At 39.9% G+C, this 20243-nt stretch overlaps 2 protein-coding genes across 2 annotated transcripts in view; one reads left to right on the forward strand and one right to left on the reverse strand.

The window, feature by feature from the left end:
* LOC134648835 (nuclear cap-binding protein subunit 3-like) overlaps positions 1 to 20243 on the reverse strand; it is a 299957-nt gene that overhangs the window by 3148 nt on the left and 276566 nt on the right. The gene's annotated exons all lie outside the window — the stretch shown is intronic.
* On the forward strand, positions 207 to 19234 carry LOC134649140 (uncharacterized). The gene is made up of 11 exons (XM_063503854.1): positions 207 to 339; positions 438 to 636; positions 2194 to 2278; positions 2918 to 3043; positions 3379 to 3438; positions 6622 to 6953; positions 10921 to 11088; positions 16461 to 16660; positions 17353 to 17527; positions 18419 to 18603; positions 19121 to 19234. The coding sequence occupies exons 1-11, from the start codon at positions 275 to 277 to the stop codon at positions 19209 to 19211; spliced, it is 1686 nt and encodes a 561-aa protein (XP_063359924.1). The 5' UTR covers positions 207 to 274; the 3' UTR covers positions 19212 to 19234.

Below are 20243 nucleotides of genomic sequence, written 5' to 3' on the forward strand. Positions count from 1 at the left end.
GAGACACAAAGCCATTCGATAGCGAAGCGCAAACGATCGTCACCTTGGCTAAGCCTACAGGGATCCCGTCTGGATCCACTTAACTAATCTGTGGTAGAAATTGCCCGCCCCGAGCCCCGAGCCGCCTGTCAATTGTCAATTTATTTCTCCGTCGGTCGAAGAAATAATATAATTTTTCATTACAGAGAATTATTATTAGTGCTTTTTACCAGAAGTTGGCCGTTCGAGCTGACCTGTTTCTGAGTTACACACTTTCTTTTTGTATTATTTAACAATGACTTCCTTAATTGACATGAGTTTAGAGGATATCATACAAAAACGACGGAAAGAAAATAAAAGGTAAGTCTTGCTATACACAACAGTATATCTGTTGTGTATTGCTATTGAATAGCTTGGATTGCCCATGATCAAATTAATCTTGATTCAATTTCTTTCAGATCAAAAATCAAGCCTCAAAATGGCAATCCCAAAAGCCAACCCAAGCCTACAACTCAAAAAAAGATTCCGATAGTTGACGCCAGAATTAAAATTATTTCCAAAAAGCGTACACAAATAACAGATGCACGTGAAAAATTGGCTGAACTAGCTAAACATAAGGATGCACGTCTGAAACTCGAACAAATGAGAAAACAGAGGGTATGTCAAGCTTTGATTATGCTTAAGCCTGACAAAAAAAAACTAGTGGATTCATATAATTTTTGTTACATTATTATACTGGGCACAACTTATATCCTTAACATAAAGTGATAATGTAAGTTATTTAGTGAAAAGGTGTGAATGCTTTTACCTAGCTATAATTGGATGCTGATAAGCAATAATGTGTCAACCCACAAAAACTTTAAAAAATGAGATTTTAATGCCATATTATAGCTGGTCCGCTCGACTTCATTTTGCAAAAATTACCTTAATGATTTAAAATTTATAAATACTCCAAAAGAAGGAAAAAAGGTTAACACAAATCTGTTAACATGTGTTGTCTGTTTTGCATTAATGCGTCTAGTGCCTTAACTTATTGCAGTAATGGCCAGAACGCATACTAAAATGTCAATAATGTCTTAAGAGAGGTTAACTCATTATTGCGGAAATCACAGTCCATTAGTTTTGTTTTACCAGAAGCGTTATGAAGGTAAATGTTGCTAAAAATGGTGTTTATAATAAGTAATTTTACAAATTTAGTGCACAAATATGTTAATCGTTGCAGTTTTAAAGAGATAAATACTAATGCCGATCGAAATAAGGTACACATTACTTTTAAGGGTTTTTTGTTTTGAGGAAAGTTCGCCGAATTAAACTAAACAAAACGGCAGAGTGCTGTAGTTTTTCTAAGCAATTCATTTTAAATGCCAATTTGAATGTGTGTGCATTCGTAAAATACTGTTATTTTTATAATTATAATGATTTTAAATAACTTCTTACACTTGAATCATTCTTACAAATCGAAAAAAAATATCATATCAATGCATTATGAGGCTTGATTGATTATTGTAAAACAAAATTTATAGTATGTTAGTATTTAACCACAACAAGTTATGTGCTATAACATGTTGATTATAAGTTCAAAGGCAATTAGCAAAACTGTGTTAAGTATAATGACACATTCTTGAGAAAGTTTGACGTCATGTTGCAATTCGCAATAAACAAAAAGGGGATTATTGTGACAAATTTAAATTTATTACGAAAATTATAAGTATAAATCACTAGTATTCATCGTATTTAAACTGACGAATACAACACTTTAATCAAAATCTTAAATTTTTAGAACAAACACTTAAAAACCGCGAAAAAATCTTTAGACGCCATTTTCTCAAAATGGTGCTTATGTGGGTAAACACATTATTGCTTATCAGCATCCAATTATAACCTAATGGTTATAGAAGTAGACTATGCTACTTGACCCATAAATACAAATCAATTATGGACACCTTAATCATTAGAAGGCTGTAATATAATTGTAACCCTACTCTAAACTTACTGTTTCCATAGTACATTCTTCTTAAGGACATAGGGAACTTGAATAAAAATCATTTCATTACTTTTTTTTTAAAGAAAGTGTTATTGAAAAGGTAAGTTGTTAATGTTGTAAGTAAATTTAATAATCGTTGTTGTACCACCAAACAAAACAAATTAACCAGAAGTAATATAAATAAAAAATATTAATAATACATTAGCATTAATATGTTGTTTTTTTTTCAGGGTTCAAGATTGCAAACAAAGGATAGGAACATTTTTAATAGGAATCAGCTGCCATTTATGAGAACTGTCCAAAATAAAGAAAGAGGTAATTTTTTCACATCCTATCTAACAATATTTAAAAAAAAGTTGGTGCTGGTGATGCTACTAGAACTCTTTTGTTGTCTCTGTAACTAGATCTGTTCAGTTGGGTTCACAGATACCCAGATGGAACACATTGAATTTATTGGCACTCTCACTGTAGTCAAGTGAAAACATCTTGTGAAATGGGTCAATTGAATCAATAGACTATATTTGCTATTGCAGTTTCACTGATTTCCATAAAAAACACAAAGCAATGTTGCTTTCTACAGTCTAGATAAATATTGCTTGGGGTATAAATATTACTATATTATACAATTTGGTCAAATGGTTTGTAGCAATAAAAAAACTTGCATGAAAAGCTGTCATGTATTAAAGAAAACATCATTAAGCCCTCAAAGTAACTGTTTAATCAAAATATTGTGTTTACATTTTTTAATTTATTAACAAATCAATTAATTTAATAAACATGGTTCTAATTATAATCTTCCAAAAAGTAAGAAACAAAATAATATAATCAAACGGCAAACAAAATAATATAATCAATCAAATAAGCATTGAGAGACTAGTTTATTAGTTTACATTTTACCTGCTCAGTTATATTCGGATGCTTGTTTATAATTTTCTAATTAAACATTGTTTTCAGTATTTCTAGACCCCTCAAGGCAAGTGCGTTCTCAGCCCCTCCATAGGGCCAAGATGGCGGTAAATCGGCAGCTAACCACTAACAGGAGGAATATAGAGACCAGATCATTTGAAAATAGGTCCATTGGTAAGTTTTTAGTTCGGGTGACTGGGCAATTTGAAATGAACATAGATTTTTATTACCTTTATATTTATACAACAATAATAAATTATCAATATTAAATTGTATTATCTGTTCTGTAGAAGTATGCTTAATTTAGACGGTCTTACAGTGTAATTATATGCCTTTACACATGACTTTTTTAGAATAGTTTATTTACATATAGCAAACTAAATTACGAGTATGTTACTTTGCAGATGCTTTACTTTTTATAATTCCATCACCATGGACATGGATATTTCATTGGTTTAAATTATCTTTAGGAATTTCTTGGCATTAAAATGAATAAGGTGTTGTTTCAGGTCTTAGAACAAACAAGTTCTCGGTTAATGTATCAAATTGGAAACAGACGAAAAATACTGGTAAGATAAATTCAGAACTACTATTCATTACAAATTGTTCCAAACAACAGATAGGAAAAAGTAAACATATTCGGTTTGTATAGTGGTGGTTTTTTTTTTTGGCCAATCTACTTAAGAATACAAAGCAATTGTAAGGTTTTGGTATATGGATTATCAACCATATCTCTATGAAAAATAGATTAGTTTTTCTTACAAAAAGAAAAAAGTATATTTAAACATCTACTTATACATTTTTACTACTTAGTTATTGAAGTTCAGTATGCTTATGTAATATCTCTTAGTTGAGTGGGTCGCATAGGCAATAATAGTACCTGCTGTTAGTTTTTTTATAATATTTTCTTTTGTTTTATCATATTTTCTTTTGTATTGTCTTTAAGGTACTACTATAGGTCTACCACATGACTCGGGTGTTGGTAAAGAGGTGTCACAATGGTTTTCTATTAGAAGATAGCTCAGTTGTGGGACTGAAACAACTTTATATATTTAATTCTTATTTACTAAACACTATTAATAGGCTGCCTCAGTTAAGGGGAAGAAAATTAGATTTGGTTACTATTTTGCTCCATTTGTCTTGGGTCTTCGTAATTCTGTAATTAAAGTAGTGTGTTTATGCCGGTCCGAGCTCAAAACTTTTCCGAGTTTCAAAAGTCGCCGCTAGATGGCGCTACTTGTTAGTACCAAAAATGTCCACAGAGGGCGCCACTTGTTAGTTCAGGCAAACATCCGTTAGATGGCGCCACTTTTAGTTTCACACTACTTCCCGCTAGATGGCGCCACTTTGTATGCGAGTAATTGATTTGCTTAAGGTTCCTATGTAAAATGTATAGATGTCGCTAGTGTCGCCTCGTCAATGGACGTTGCTATTTAGTTCCAAAAACCTCCACCAGAGACGTTTTAGTTTGGGCAATGATCCCCGCTAGGGGGCGACACTTTGTATGCGCAACGTTAGTTCCAAAAACATCCGCTATGAAATGTATAGATGAGCTGTGCCATCTGAGTAGTTCTAAAAAAGTCCGCAGTCAGAGGGGCTTCAGGCTTAGTTAGTTTGGGCAATGATCCCCGTTAGGGGGCGACACTTTGTATGCGCAACGTTAGTTCCAAAAACATCCGCTGTGAAATTGCAAAACGGTCCAATATAAAATATGAGGCATATATTGGTGTTTTCTTTATACCACGTCGGTGGCAAACAAGCAGACGGTGCCGCCTGATAGTAAGCAGTCACCGTAGCCCATGGACTCCTGCGAATTCTATCGTTACCACATAGGCGCACTTTTATTTGCGGTTGGTTTTGTCGCTTGTGCCTATCAAATGTATGGAGTTTGTAGTTTATCAACCGCAAAAGGTTATCTCCTTTATAATACCACATGGGTTGCAAACAAGCATATGGTCCGCCTGATGGTAAGCAGTTACCGTAGCCTTTGAACGCCCACAACTCTAGGGTTGATACAAGAGCGCTGACGACTGAACAAAGATACAATAAGTTTGTTTTAAGATACAATAAGTTGGTTTTAAATTATGAGGCATATATCGGCGTTTTTTTTAATACCACGTCGGTGGCAAACAAGCAGACGGTGCCGCCTGATAGTAAGCAGTCACCGTAGCCCATGGACTCCTGCGAATTCTATCGTTACCACATAGGCGCACTTTTATTTGCGGTTGGTTTTGTCGCTTGTGCCTATCAAATGTATGGAGTTTGTAGTTTATCAACCGCAAAAGGGCCCGTTTTTTACGGTGGTAAACAAGCATCCGGCTCGCCTGATGGTAAGCAGCCACTGTAGCCTTTGGACGCTCAGAGTTGTTACATGCGCATTGTCGGACCTCATCATCATCATAGGCCCTCAGGAAAACCTCGACACATATTCTAATAACCTGTGTCATGGAATATAATAAATATGACGTCATCTGATTTCTCGAGCTTAGTGAGACTAGGCTAGGTCACGCGCCGTCAGTTGGAAATGCTCCGCCATCTTGGCGCCAGTTGACACCTGCGCATGACGTAATCATGGAATGCACCAAGGTCCGCCGGCGAGGCGCGTGGGCGACACGTGCATATTCAAGGTTGATGCCGCGTAATGCGGGGCGGCCCCTAGGCCGTCGCGACATCAAAACGTCGTAACAGCCGTGAAATTCATGGCGCTTACGATGCTACGGAAGCAGGGCGTGAATCTTGTGACCTAAAAATGTAAGCGCCGCGGAATTCATGGCGTTTACGACGTTTTAGTCCATGATGAGACGAGATGTGACGTAGACGAGAGACTCACGCTCACGCCTATACCACGTCGGCATTAAGGGTTGGCGAGTAAACAAGCATAAGGCTCGCATGATGATAAGCAGTCACCGTAGCCTATGAACACCTGCAACTTCAGAGTTGATACATGCACGTTGCCGACTGCAAAAAGGCCCAATGAGCTTTTTCTTTTTTTATATATCACGTCAGTGGCAAACAAGCACACAGCCCGCATGATGGTAAGCAGTCACCGTAGCCTATGGACACCTGCAACCTTAGAGTATGTGCATTGCCGACCATCTCATCTATTTTTAAAGCTTGTGAAATGTTGCGCAATAATGTGAAATTCGCGTATATCGGGGTTAATTTACATTAAATACTTACGCGACATGTGCTTGAAAGTGAATTTGGACTGCATTTGTGTGATAGAGATTGGGACAGCGTTCCAAAGTCTGATTGCCTGTTGGTCATGAAACCCGTGCGATATCGGGGGACCATAAGCTAGGTACTGGAGTTTCTAGCTCATTGCGTAATAATGTGAAATTTACGTATATCAGAGTTGACCTACTCTTCAATTATTGCACCCGTGAGAGGACAGAACATACGCAATGTGATGAAATTAAAAACACGTTTTAAGATTATAACAACATACCAAAAACATAACCAACGTAATTTGGTCGGGTTATTAGTTACCTACCATAAACCATACTAAATTCGCTGGGGGGGCATTAAAAAAAGTGAGACTGTGACAAGGACAAACAATAATAACGCTTTCTCTGCTACTCCTACTGAAAGATACATAAGACTATCCCGCTTGATCATTTCCCCCCACCGCTCATGACTGCGGGGTATTATATTATAATAAATGAGATCACAATACCGGCAACCTGCAACTGGCGCATACGCATTTCTAAAATAATTAAAAATTTTGAAAATAACAATGGAGTACGTCATAGAAATCGTTGCAAGGCTGTGGTTCAGTAACAAGGGATTGGGGTACAACTATAAATGTGGAGATAGCGATGAAACAAATATTCTATTCATCTCATCAATCGAGGCGCTAGCACCTGACGTGGACATTTACAAGTGGGAGGCGGCCCGGAGCGATCTCAAGATGCTGATCAAAGAACTTCTGGAGGAGAGGTCCATTCTTCAGTTACACTCGGGATACCATGCGGAGGGGCTTTTGCTGGAGGTGCTAAGAAAGCACAACATTAGATCATTCCTCTCCGTGCCTCTTAAACAGAAAACTTTAATCTGGAAAGACGCGGGGATGTGGTTCGTGGAGGTGATTAACCCGAAAATCATAAAGAGAACGTATGTGTTTTTGGACTGCGAATAAGTGTATGTATTTGCATACGGAAATAAAGATAGTTTAAAAGTGAATGACTATTTATTTATTTACCAATCATTTTCGTATTTTATAATGTCCCCATGCAAGTTTGGGGAACAGGTTTGATATCGGTTTCCCAAGTAGGTACATAAAAAGGGGCTCCCTGGCACCAATGATCTTAACAACAACGGCTTTAAGCAATATAGTATTCCCATATTTACTTCAAAGTTCATTGTCTTTGAGATATTTGGTATCAAAGTTGAACAATTTCAGACAAAAAACTGGTTTTCTTTGTGTTAATTAGTTTAAAATTCAAATCTCTTATCAGTTTTAAGAGACGTCAAAGACGAACCCCAAATATGCAGATTTTGTTCATGTTTTAAGATCCTTCACAGCAATCTAGGTTCACAGCAAAAGGGTTTTTTTACACAATGTTTCAAAAAATCATAATAAAACAAGTATTAATTTCATTCAAAATCCGGTAGATAAGAATGGAGATAAAAGATTAAAGAACCCATAGACGTTTGTTTTATAATTCTATCTGTAGTGTAAATGAAGGAGTACCGTCTCAAAACTTGTCAAAAACTGATGAAAACCGCACAGAGCCCCTTAAGGTGAGATTGTGTATTAGTAAAAGCTGATTACTATGGACAATAGTATGTAGAGGTATGAAAACCAACTGCAAAATGTGTCTATTAACTTTGTCGAGTTATTACTGTGTATGATTAAAATTTTAGATGTGGACATTCTGGACCAAAACTTCTGCCAGAATGCGCTACTTTGTATGCGGTAGTGAGTTAATTCTAAAAAAAAAAATCCGCTATCGATTATGAGGGTAAGCTCTAAGTGATTTCAAATAGATCCACTGTAAAAGGATCATTATGAAATGTATGTATGTTTGTAGGTTAAGCTACAAAATTCCGAGTAGTTCCTATTAAAAGATCCGCTATGGGATGTATTAATGATCGTTGACAGTGAGCTAGCTTCAATTAGTTTAAAAAAGATCCGCTTAAATGGTTCGCTATGAAATGTATAGATGTCTATGTAATTTTATGCAAATCGATGATATCATCAAACTTAATCTTAGAGTCTGTCGCAGAGTGGGGTACTAAAGATGACCAGAATCATTGTAGGAGGGTTTCGGCCGCGATTTACGTATCTGACGTTTCGCATCAACAGTCAATGAGACGAGCGTCTTCAAAGTTTTAACATGAGAACTGTGGGCTTGAGGTAGAATGGTTAGAGAAAGCGGGGATTCCCCGTCAACCAAAAGACATTATTTTTAAGTATACTCTGTTTGTTAGTAGGAAAAGGCGCGATATTAAATTATTATTTATTTATTTAAACTATATTGCACAAATTTACATAAAAAGAGTACAAATGGCGGACTTAACGCCTTGAGGCATTCTCTACCAATCAACCATTGGGCTAAACAGAGACAGTTTGGACAGCAATTTACGTATCTGAAGTTTCGCAACAATGAGACGAGCGTCGTCAAAGTTTCAACACGAGAACGCCATTCTGATCGCATAAAAGCAATATATTAAGAATATTGAGGCCTGTCCTGTCTGTACTTGCTGACGCTAGCTCTGAGCTTTCCTTTCTTGGAACTCGTCTACTTACATTTGGTAATTGGTCTCTAGGAGGTATTTCTGGTCTGTGTACAGTTTGGTAAATAACATTCGGTGTACGTGTCACGTCACGTGTTCAATGGGCATGCTAAGGGCTCAATATGCAAAGACTAATCTCAAGTTAATGCTTAAGAGCGCCATACGCATTTGGCCTGTTTAGTGTGCATATTCTGTAGACGCACTGCTTGGTCTCCTTTTGCAACTGCAAGTAAAGTTGTATGATGTCCAGCAGTGTATCTAGGGTCGCCCACTGTGTCGAGAAGAAGGCCCCTGTTAGTGTTAAACAAGCCGTTCGTTGCAGGCTGTTTAAAGTTTCTATTGCCGTCTTTTGGCTGATTTTGTTACAACGAACTGCGGAGGCGTAGGTGATTTTGGGTCATATGCTCATGCCATTCGACAGTTTGACCACACACACACACACACACATGGCCATTTTTTGTTTTTGTATTCAGGTGAGGGTTCCAAGTTAACTTTTGGTCGAAGGTGATCCCTTGGGTACTTACTATGACAGTCTTGCTCGGAATAGCGGACAAGTCATTTTCTCTACACCATTTGAATTTTGTGTTTAGTGCTCCTTGCATTAGGTTGGATATCGTGTGGAGGCAGGGGCCTTTAATAATGAATACCAGGTTGTCGGCATGTCTTGGTCTGACATAATTGCAAAAAGTTATTCTACTGCTATTGTATTGAGGGTCAGAGTGCTATGTACCATCTGATGGCCGGTTTCGTCTACTCCCTTGAGTATGGTCTCTGTGAACGTGTTGTTGAAAGCACACTCGACATCAAGGAATGCACATATAGCGGTTGGCTTGTCCTCTAAGGTTTTCTGCACCTTGTCAACCGGGTCATCGAGTAGGGCAGTCTCTGTAGATTTTCCCTTTTTGTAAGCATGTTGGTTTACACTTGGTGGTCTTTCCACCAGATATGTCACTCTAATGTGCTGATTCTTTCCATCGTTTTGAGTAGGAAGTAGGACTAGAGCGCCACCCTGCTACCTGGTGGTTCACAGTGTCAAAGGATTAGAACGAGTCCAATTCCCACAGACAACCCAGCACAGACGATCCGGGGCGCATAAGAACGACGAGAGCTGACCCCCAATAATGGGATAAAGGCAAAGAAAATGCAGTTTTAAGTAGGAACGATGTTAGACTAATAATGGTCTGAAGGATTTAGGCTGTGAGTCTAAAGATGCTAGTTGCTAAATTCCAGTCGATATTGCGTGCCCTGCGGATTCGGGCACCCTTTGGGCGCAAATCTGTTGAGTACGAACCGGGGGGAAGTGGGGATGCCTAGGAGCAAGTCCAAAGTTTCCTCTTCTGTGTTCGTAAATGTACCATGAATGGTGTGAATGATATGTGTATTTTAGGGTATCCCTTACACGGTTTTTGAGGTCAGCAGATCACAACAGAACAGGTCACAACAGAACAGGTCACAACAGAACAGGTCACAACAGAACAGGTCATAACAGAATGATATATACCAGAACAGGTTTTGGAATTGGTCTGTTTTAATTGTAAACAGAACAGGGTTTGTTCTATTCAAGCATAAAATGTGGAACAGCGTATGGTTCCATTACACCAGGGGTGAGTTACTATTCTAATTTATCTATGTTGAATAGCGGAAATACGCCAAGCTAGACAAGACGTTTTCGATGTAAAAATCGCTACTGAAAATGCGGCAAGCTGCCTAGGCGACTGGCGTGTCAGCAGTGAAAATTCAATTTCGAACCATATACATATCCTGTTCTGTTGTGACCTGTTCTGTTGTGATCTGCTGACCTCAAAAACCGTGTAAGGGATACCCTAAAATACACATATCATTCACACCATTCATGGTACATTTACGAACACAGAAGAGGAAACTTTGGACTTGCTCCTAGGCATCCCCACTTCCCCCCGGTTCGTACTCAACAGATTTGCGCCCAAAGGGTGCCCGAATCCGCAGGGCACGCAATATCGACTGGAATTTAGCAACTAGCATCTTTAGACTCACAGCCTAAATCCTTCAGACCATTATTAGTCTAACATCGTTCCTACTTAAAACTGCATTTTCTTTGCCTTTATCCCATTATTGGGGGTCAGCTCTCGTCGTTCTTATGCGCCCCGGATCGTCTGTGCTGGGTTGTCTGTGGGAATTGGACTCGTTCTAATCCTTTGACACTGTGAACCACCAGGTAGCAGGGTGGCGCTCTAGTCCTACTTCCTACTCAAAACGATGGAAAGAATCAGCACATTAGAGTGACATATCTGGTGGAAAGACCACCAAGTGTAAACCAACATGCTTACAAAAAGGGAAAATCTACAGAGACTGCCCTACTCGATGACCCGGTTGACAAGGTGCAGAAAACCTTAGAGGACAAGCCAACCGCTATATGTGCATTCCTTGATGTCGAGTGTGCTTTCAACAACACGTTCACAGAGACCATACTCAAGGGAGTAGACGAAACCGGCCATCAGATGGTACATAGCACTCTGACCCTCAATACAATAGCAGTAGAATAACTTTTTGCAATTATGTCAGACCAAGACATGCCGACAACCTGGTATTCATTATTAAAGGCCCCTGCCTCCACACGATATCCAACCTAATGCAAGGAGCACTAAACACAAAATTCAAATGGTGTAGAGAAAATGACTTGTCCGCTATTCCGAGCAAGACTGTCATAGTAAGTACCCAAGGGATCACCTTCGACCAAAAGTTAACTTGGAACCCTCACCTGAATACAAAAACAAAAAATGGCCATGTGTGTGTGTGTGTGTGTGGTCAAACTGTCGAATGGCATGAGCATATGACCCAAAATCACCTACGCCTCCGCAGTTCGTTGTAACAAAATCAGCCAAAAGACGGCAATAGAAACTTTAAACAGCCTGCAACGAACGGCTTGTTTAACACTAACAGGGGCCTTCTTCTCGACACAGTGGGCGACCCTAGATACACTGCTGGACATCATACAACTTTACTTGCAGTTGCAAAAGGAGACCAAGCAGTGCGTCTACAGAATATGCACACTAAACAGGCCAAATGCGTATGGCGCTCTTAAGCATTAACTTGAGATTAGTCTTTGCATATTGAGCCCTTAGCATGCCCATTGAACACGTGACGTGACACGTACACCGAATGTTATTTACCAAACTGTACACAGACCAGAAATACCTCCTAGAGACCAATTACCAAATGTAAGTAGACGAGTTCCAAGAAAGGAAAGCTCAGAGCTAGCGTCAGCAAGTACAGACAGGACAGGCCTCAATATTCTTAATATATTGCTTTTATGCGATCAGAATGGCGTTCTCGTGTTGAAACTTTGACGACGCTCGTCTCATTGTTGCGAAACTTCAGATACGTAAATTGCTGTCCAAACTGTCTCTGTTTAGCCCAATGGTTGATTGGTAGAGAATGCCTCAAGGCGTTAAGTCCGCCATTTGTACTCTTTTTATGTAAATTTGTGCAATATAGTTTAAATAAATAAATAATAATTTAATATCGCGCCTTTTCCTACTAACAAACAGAGTATACTTAAAAATAATGTCTTTTGGTTGACGGGGAATCCCCGCTTTCTCTAACCATTCTACCTCAAGCCCACAGTTCTCATGTTAAAACTTTGAAGACGCTCGTCTCATTGACTGTTGATGCGAAACGTCAGATACGTAAATCGCGGCCGAAACCCTCCTACAATGATTCTGGTCATCTTTAGTACCCCACTCTGCGACAGACTCTAAGATTAAGTTTGATGATATCATCGATTTGCATAAAATTACATAGACATCTATACATTTCATAGCGAACCATTTAAGCGGATCTTTTTTAAACTAATTGAAGCTAGCTCACTGTCAACGATCATTAATACATCCCATAGCGGATCTTTTAATAGGAACTACTCGGAATTTTGTAGCTTAACCTACAAACATACATACATTTCATAATGATCCTTTTACAGTGGATCTATTTGAAATCACTTAGAGCTTACCCTCATAATCGATAGCGGATTTTTTTTTTTTAGAATTAACTCACTACCGCATACAAAGTAGCGCATTCTGGCAGAAGTTTTGGTCCAGAATGTCCACATCTAAAATTTTAATCATACACAGTAATAACTCGACAAAGTTAATAGACACATTTTGCAGTTGGTTTTCATACCTCTACATACTATTGTCCATAGTAATCAGCTTTTACTAATACACAATCTCACCTTAAGGGGCTCTGTGCGGTTTTCATCAGTTTTTGACAAGTTTTGAGACGGTACTCCTTCATTTACACTACAGATAGAATTATAAAACAAACGTCTATGGGTTCTTTAATCTTTTATCTCCATTCTTATCTACCGGATTTTGAATGAAATTAATACTTGTTTTATTATGATTTTTTGAAACATTGTGTAAAAAAACCCTTTTGCTGTGAACCTAGATTGCTGTGAAGGATCTTAAAACATGAACAAAATCTGCATATTTGGGGTTCGTCTTTGACGTCTCTTAAAACTGATAAGAGATTTGAATTTTAAACTAATTAACACAAAGAAAACCAGTTTTTTGTCTGAAATTGTTCAACTTTGATACCAAATATCTCAAAGACAATGAACTTTGAAGTAAATATGGGAATACTATATTGCTTAAAGCCGTTGTTGTTAAGATCATTGGTGCCAGGGAGCCCCTTTTTATGTACCTACTTGGGAAACCGATATCAAACCTGTTCCCCAAACTTGCATGGGGACATTATAAAATACGAAAATGATTGGTAAATAAATAAATAGTCATTCACTTTTAAACTATCTTTATTTCCGTATGCAAATACATACACTTATTCGCAGTCCAAAAACACATACGTTCTCTTTATGATTTTCGGGTTAATCACCTCCACGAACCACATCCCCGCGTCTTTCCAGATTAAAGTTTTCTGTTTAAGAGGCACGGAGAGGAATGATCTAATGTTGTGCTTTCTTAGCACCTCCAGCAAAAGCCCCTCCGCATGGTATCCCGAGTGTAACTGAAGAATGGACCTCTCCTCCAGAAGTTCTTTGATCAGCATCTTGAGATCGCTCCGGGCCGCCTCCCACTTGTAAATGTCCACGTCAGGTGCTAGCGCCTCGATTGATGAGATGAATAGAATATTTGTTTCATCGCTATCTCCACATTTATAGTTGTACCCCAATCCCTTGTTACTGAACCACAGCCTTGCAACGAGTTCTATGACGTACTCCATTGTTATTTTCAAAATTTTTAATTATTTTAGAAATGCGTATGCGCCAGTTGCAGGTTGCCGGTATTGTGATCTCATTTATTATAATATAATACCCCGCAGTCATGAGCGGTGGGGGGAAATGATCAAGCGGGATAGTCTTATGTATCTTTCAGTAGGAGTAGCAGAGAAAGCGTTATTATTGTTTGTCCTTGTCACAGTCTCACTTTTTTTAATGCCCCCCCAGCGAATTTAGTATGGTTTATGGTAGGTAACTAATAACCCGACCAAATTACGTTGGTTATGTTTTTGGTATGTTGTTATAATCTTAAAACGTGTTTTTAATTTCATCACATTGCGTATGTTCTGTCCTCTCACGGGTGCAATAATTGAAGAGTAGGTCAACTCTGATATACGTAAATTTCACATTATTACGCAATGAGCTAGAAACTCCAGTACCTAGCTTATGGTCCCCCGATATCGCACGGGTTTCATGACCAACAGGCAATCAGACTTTGGAACGCTGTCCCAATCTCTATCACACAAATGCAGTCCAAATTCACTTTCAAGCACATGTCGCGTAAGTATTTAATGTAAATTAACCCCGATATACGCGAATTTCACATTATTGCGCAACATTTCACAAGCTTTAAAAATAGATGAGATGGTCGGCAATGCACATACTCTAAGGTTGCAGGTGTCCATAGGCTACGGTGACTGCTTACCATCATGCGGGCTGTGTGCTTGTTTGCCACTGACGTGATATATAAAAAAAGAAAAAGCTCATTGGGCCTTTTTGCAGTCGGCAACGTGCATGTATCAACTCTGAAGTTGCAGGTGTTCATAGGCTACGGTGACTGCTTATCATCATGCGAGCCTTATGCTTGTTTACTCGCCAACCCTTAATGCCGACGTGGTATAGGCGTGAGCGTGAGTCTCTCGTCTACGTCACATCTCGTCTCATCATGGACTAAAACGTCGTAAACGCCATGAATTCCGCGGCGCTTACATTTTTAGGTCACAAGATTCACGCCCTGCTTCCGTAGCATCGTAAGCGCCATGAATTTCACGGCTGTTACGACGTTTTGATGTCGCGACGGCCTGGGGGCCGCCCCGCATTACGCGGCATCAACCTTGAATATGCACGTGTCGCCCACGCGCCTCGCCGGCGGACCTTGGTGCATTCCATGATTACGTCATGCGCAGGTGTCAACTGGCGCCAAGATGGCGGAGCATTTCCAACTGACGGCGCGTGACCTAGCCTAGTCTCACTAAGCTCGAGAAATCAGATGACGTCATATTTATTATATTCCATGACACAGGTTATTAGAATATGTGTCGAGGTTTTCCTGAGGGCCTATGATGATGATGAGGTCCGACAATGCGCATGTAACAACTCTGAGCGTCCAAAGGCTACAGTGGCTGCTTACCATCAGGCGAGCCGGATGCTTGTTTACCACCGTAAAAAACGGGCCCTTTTGCGGTTGATAAACTACAAACTCCATACATTTGATAGGCACAAGCGACAAAACCAACCGCAAATAAAAGTGCGCCTATGTGGTAACGATAGAATTCGCAGGAGTCCATGGGCTACGGTGACTGCTTACTATCAGGCGGCACCGTCTGCTTGTTTGCCACCGACGTGGTATTAAAAAAAACGCCGATATATGCCTCATAATTTAAAACCAACTTATTGTATCTTAAAACAAACTTATTGTATCTTTGTTCAGTCGTCAGCGCTCTTGTATCAACCCTAGAGTTGTGGGCGTTCAAAGGCTACGGTAACTGCTTACCATCAGGCGGACCATATGCTTGTTTGCAACCCATGTGGTATTATAAAGGAGATAACCTTTTGCGGTTGATAAACTACAAACTCCATACATTTGATAGGCACAAGCGACAAAACCAACCGCAAATAAAAGTGCGCCTATGTGGTAACGATAGAATTCGCAGGAGTCCATGGGCTACGGTGACTGCTTACTATCAGGCGGCACCGTCTGCTTGTTTGCCACCGACGTGGTATAAAGAAAACACCAATATATGCCTCATATTTTATATTGGACCGTTTTGCAATTTCACAGCGGATGTTTTTGGAACTAACGTTGCGCATACAAAGTGTCGCCCCCTAACGGGGATCATTGCCCAAACTAACTAAGCCTGAAGCCCCTCTGACTGCGGACTTTTTTAGAACTACTCAGATGGCACAGCTCATCTATACATTTCATAGCGGATGTTTTTGGAACTAACGTTGCGCATACAAAGTGTCGCCCCCTAGCGGGGATCATTGCCCAAACTAAAACGTCTCTGGTGGAGGTTTTTGGAACTAAATAGCAACGTCCATTGACGAGGCGACACTAGCGACATCTATACATTTTACATAGGAACCTTAAGCAAATCAATTACTCGCATACAAAGTGGCGCCATCTAGCGGGAAGTAGTGTGAAACTAAAAGTGGCGCCATCTAACGGATGTTTGCCTGAACTAACAAGTGGCGCCCTCTGTGGACATTTTTGGTACTAACAAGTAGCGCCATCTAGCGGCGACTTTTGAAACTAACGTTGCGCATACAAAGTGGCGCCCCCTGGCGGAAAAGTTTTGAGCTCGGACCGGCATAAACACGCTACTAATTAATACATCCAATTAACACTGTAACAATATAATTACAGGAATTACCAGAGGGAGGAATGCACCATTGAAACCAATTGTGAGAACTGTTGAAAATGACATTGAAATGTATGATGATCCCATGGAGAGTGATGTAGAGATGGAGCCACGGGTATCCTTGAACCGTAAAGCTAGTCTGCAGCTAAAGATAATAGCACATAACAATGAACCACGGGAGAGCAGAAGCTCTGCACACAGGTCAATATAAAATCAATGTTTTCTTTACTGTAGGCTCACAGTAGCACAGGAGCGCCGCGAGACAGACTACCCGTCCCTGTCTAATTAATCCGTTGACCGCCAAAGATATTACCTGACACACGCGGTTACATACCAATATCAACATTTGTGCATTCTGACAAGGTTCACGATGACGCGCTGCACACGATAGGCGTGGCTTTGAAAGAGTTAATACAGTTATAAAAAGACCGGTAGACGCGCGAAATGTTGTCGCGGCGCTCCTGTCCTAAGCTGGTCATAGCTAGTATATTACAAGGGTGCATTAATACATATCCCTAAGAGCACCTTTTCAACCTCTCAGAAGCTGTATTAAAAAACATTCTTAACACACTTAACATTTGAAGAATGTGTTTGAACTTTCAAGTTCCAACCTACCTACGGCTTAGGCCCGGGGTCAGCCAATTTTTGAGTTTTTGAGAAGAAGAGTCATCACGTCATCAGTCTTATGCTTAAGAATTTTAAGTGTTTCGAGTTTTGACTGGTGACTTAAAAATCCTCAATTGTATGTCCACTGGGTTAAGCTATAGACCGCGTTACCTGTTAGTATCTATATAATACGACTGTTTTAAATTGTGGTGTTTCTACAGTATTTCATAACGCAAATTAGATTTCTTAACATTTTTATGATCATTTCAAAAATCGTTTTTATTTAGGAGTGCTCCCGTAGAACGCGACATGAGTCCACCTAGACCGCCTTCAATACTAAAGAAGCGCCCGATGGCTGCGCTCAGAGCTGAGAAGAAAGTCGAGAGGCCGGAGAAGCCGAATACGGAGTACAGGATCATCGTCAGCAGCTTGGGCAGCACTGTCACCGCTGGGGACATTGAGGTGCGTCAATATAAAAGCTCCCTCCATACTCGCGCGATTCACGCACATAGTCTGGAGGGGGCTTTAATAGTCTTAGCTTCCCGAGTAGCGATAAAAACCAAGTAGAGTTAGACCAAGAAAAGTCTGCAGCGATTTTGATAGCCCACGCAGTGCAAGTGTTATTTACACGTCATAAATTCATAGAAGTTTGACGTTTAAAATGACACTTGCACTGCGTGGGCTATCAAAATCGCTGCAGACTTTTCTCGGTCTGACTCTAGCGATCGAATATTCTCTATAAAAGCGCGATAAAAGTGTACACTGTGTACATTGAAATTTCGTGTGGATAAACCGTTTCATAGGTACCTCCTATCGCTGATTGCTTAGGCGACTACTTTGTCAAAGAAAAAACACTTAACTATTACATTACGTATGGTCTACCGCGAAAATCGAAATTACGTTATCCGTCTCTTTATCACTCATTTGTTACCCAATCACGCAAAAACGGCTGATAGGATATGGATGATTTAGGTAGGATCGTAGACTTGCTCACCTCACTATTGCTTGCCATGTCAAACATTGTTCGGTTTGAAATAAGGGAAAGTGCGGTTACGACATCTAGCAGCCCTACGCCGTCGGTAGGCGCACCGCACGTACCCTCAAACCAAACCTTCCATTTAGATCTTTTAAGTTTTGCGCTCTTTTTTAGTTCAATCATTGGCAAAACTAATAGAGCCTAGAGTTAGAGCCAGCTGACTCCACATCGACTTGGCAAGCGACAGAGTATGGAAGCGTCACCATAAACGTCAAATTAGTTTAAAAATGTGACGTTAATAGTCTCACTTCCACACTAACAAAATTGTGAAGAGTTTAGATGGATTCCAATGATTTTACCCACGTTTTTCTTTTTAGGAATTGTTTGGTGACGTTGGTGGCATGATAGAGTCCCGTCTTGTCCGTCCGGGCACGGCTGAAGTGATCTATAAGACCTTAGAAGACGCCCAGCGTGCCGTCGACCTCTACCACAAACGGCAACTGGACGGGCAGCCAATGAACTGCTTGCTGGTCACCCCGCGGACTAATGCAGCTCCAGCAAGGTATAGTTTCCAACTTTCCATCCACAGATCAGTTTGGTATGTAGGTTGGCGACAGACGCTTGAGGAGTTAGTTGCGAGATGATTATTAGCTACAAAACCTATTCACTCTCTTTTTATATCCATAATACTAAAAAGACAGCTGGATTGGATAGATAGATCATGTTCATAATACAAATCAGTCCCTCACAGTAAAACCATCAACCCAGGGCCGATTCTAGGGTAGAGCGAGTGGAGCGGCCGCTCTAGGCGCCGGATGGCAAGGGGGGGCGCCAAAATGGCAAATAAGAAAAAAAGTTTTCAAAGATGTGAGTGTGGCTGGGGCCCAAAAACCGCTTGAAAACTTCAACGAAGGGCGCCAAAACTCGATTTCGCTCTACCCTGATCAAGGGCTCGGGCCGGCACTGCATCAACCACACCACATATCAGACAAACGACGCCCATTGCACATATTCCTCACCTGACCACACCATCGTCAACCATAACATAATATCTAATACCTATTTATACTTTGTTTCAGAAGTGGAAACAAACCCGGATTATACAGCACCAATTCAAACGTTGAACCTGATCTGTCCACTTTCCACAAGGTGTTATTCAGTAATTTGTAAGTTAATAATATCCAAAACATAATAGGGATGTTGACATGAATCGCGAATATATAGCATGTTATGTTTTTACCATCGCAGGCAATATTAGAACGCGGAAAATCATATTTTGCAAGTGTAAATATGCGTAATAAATTAATTAAAAATAATCAAAAGTATTTGAAATAATGCCCAGTATCACGTGACTGCAAACGCCAATCGGAGCGCGTGACGTAATCACAGTGGAATCACCAAAGACAAGTTATAAAACCTGCCTAAGTGTCTACAGATTATCGTACCGAAACGCGATCTTGGTGCGGTGCGGCGCACGAATCGATAGTGTGTAAGGTGGTGCGTTAAGGACGCAGCTATAAGTTAGAGCGAGAAAGAAGGTCGCTGTCCGATGCGGTAGTGTGTTAAGGCTTAAAAAAAATTGTCTATTGCCATATAAAGAATTTAAAAAATGACTGACAGCAGTTTGTTTAAAACGCCGTTACGTCATCAAGGTCACGTGACAGTTTGGAGCGTTTAGGCGCGAAATTTAAACACGAAACTTATTATACATGTTTTTTTATTCAAAATTAATGAATATATTTTTTTAATATTTTTTTCTGTAATTATTACGTGTCTATCTACAAAATGAAACCAGTTCCAAAAAATTGTCAACATCCCTATTATCAACGTAAGTAAGCATTTCAGACAAGTAGTTAAACATTTTTTCTTATGTTTGTGTTAACATCCAGTTATCGACATATTTTTGTGTGCATTATGGTAATTTAAGTTACGATATTAAAGCAAGCTGTCTATCTATTGTTTATTTTTCTATTGCCCTTAGATTTTTGTTAGACAATCCCCTCGTTTACCTGTAAAAGGTCGGCACGCGCATGTGATATTACGGGCAAGCGGTTATTGGGATTATTGGGAATATTGGGCTAGCTGAAGGCTCCTCTACACGATGGGTCAGCGCCGGCCACTCCAAGGAACGCAGCTATACGGCAAAATGAGATAGCAATATCACTTGCTCCGTCTAACGCATAAATGCGTCCCTTGGAGTGG

The sequence above is a fragment of the Cydia amplana genome, chromosome 6, assembly GCF_948474715.1.
Source record: "Cydia amplana chromosome 6, ilCydAmpl1.1, whole genome shotgun sequence".
Taxonomy (NCBI): Eukaryota; Metazoa; Arthropoda; class Insecta; order Lepidoptera; family Tortricidae; genus Cydia; species Cydia amplana.

Excerpts from the sequence above, each read along its gene's own strand:
- LOC134649140 (XM_063503854.1), top strand. The coding sequence starts at position 275 with ATGACTTCCTTAATTGACATGAGTTTAGAGGATATCATACAAAAACGA. Across the intron at positions 16,661-17,352 it reads AGCAGAAGCTCTGCACACAG|GAGTGCTCCCGTAGAACGCG; the intron begins GTCAATATAAAA and ends GTTTTTATTTAG. Across the intron at positions 18,604-19,120 it reads ACTAATGCAGCTCCAGCAAG|AAGTGGAAACAAACCCGGAT; the intron begins GTATAGTTTCCA and ends ACTTTGTTTCAG.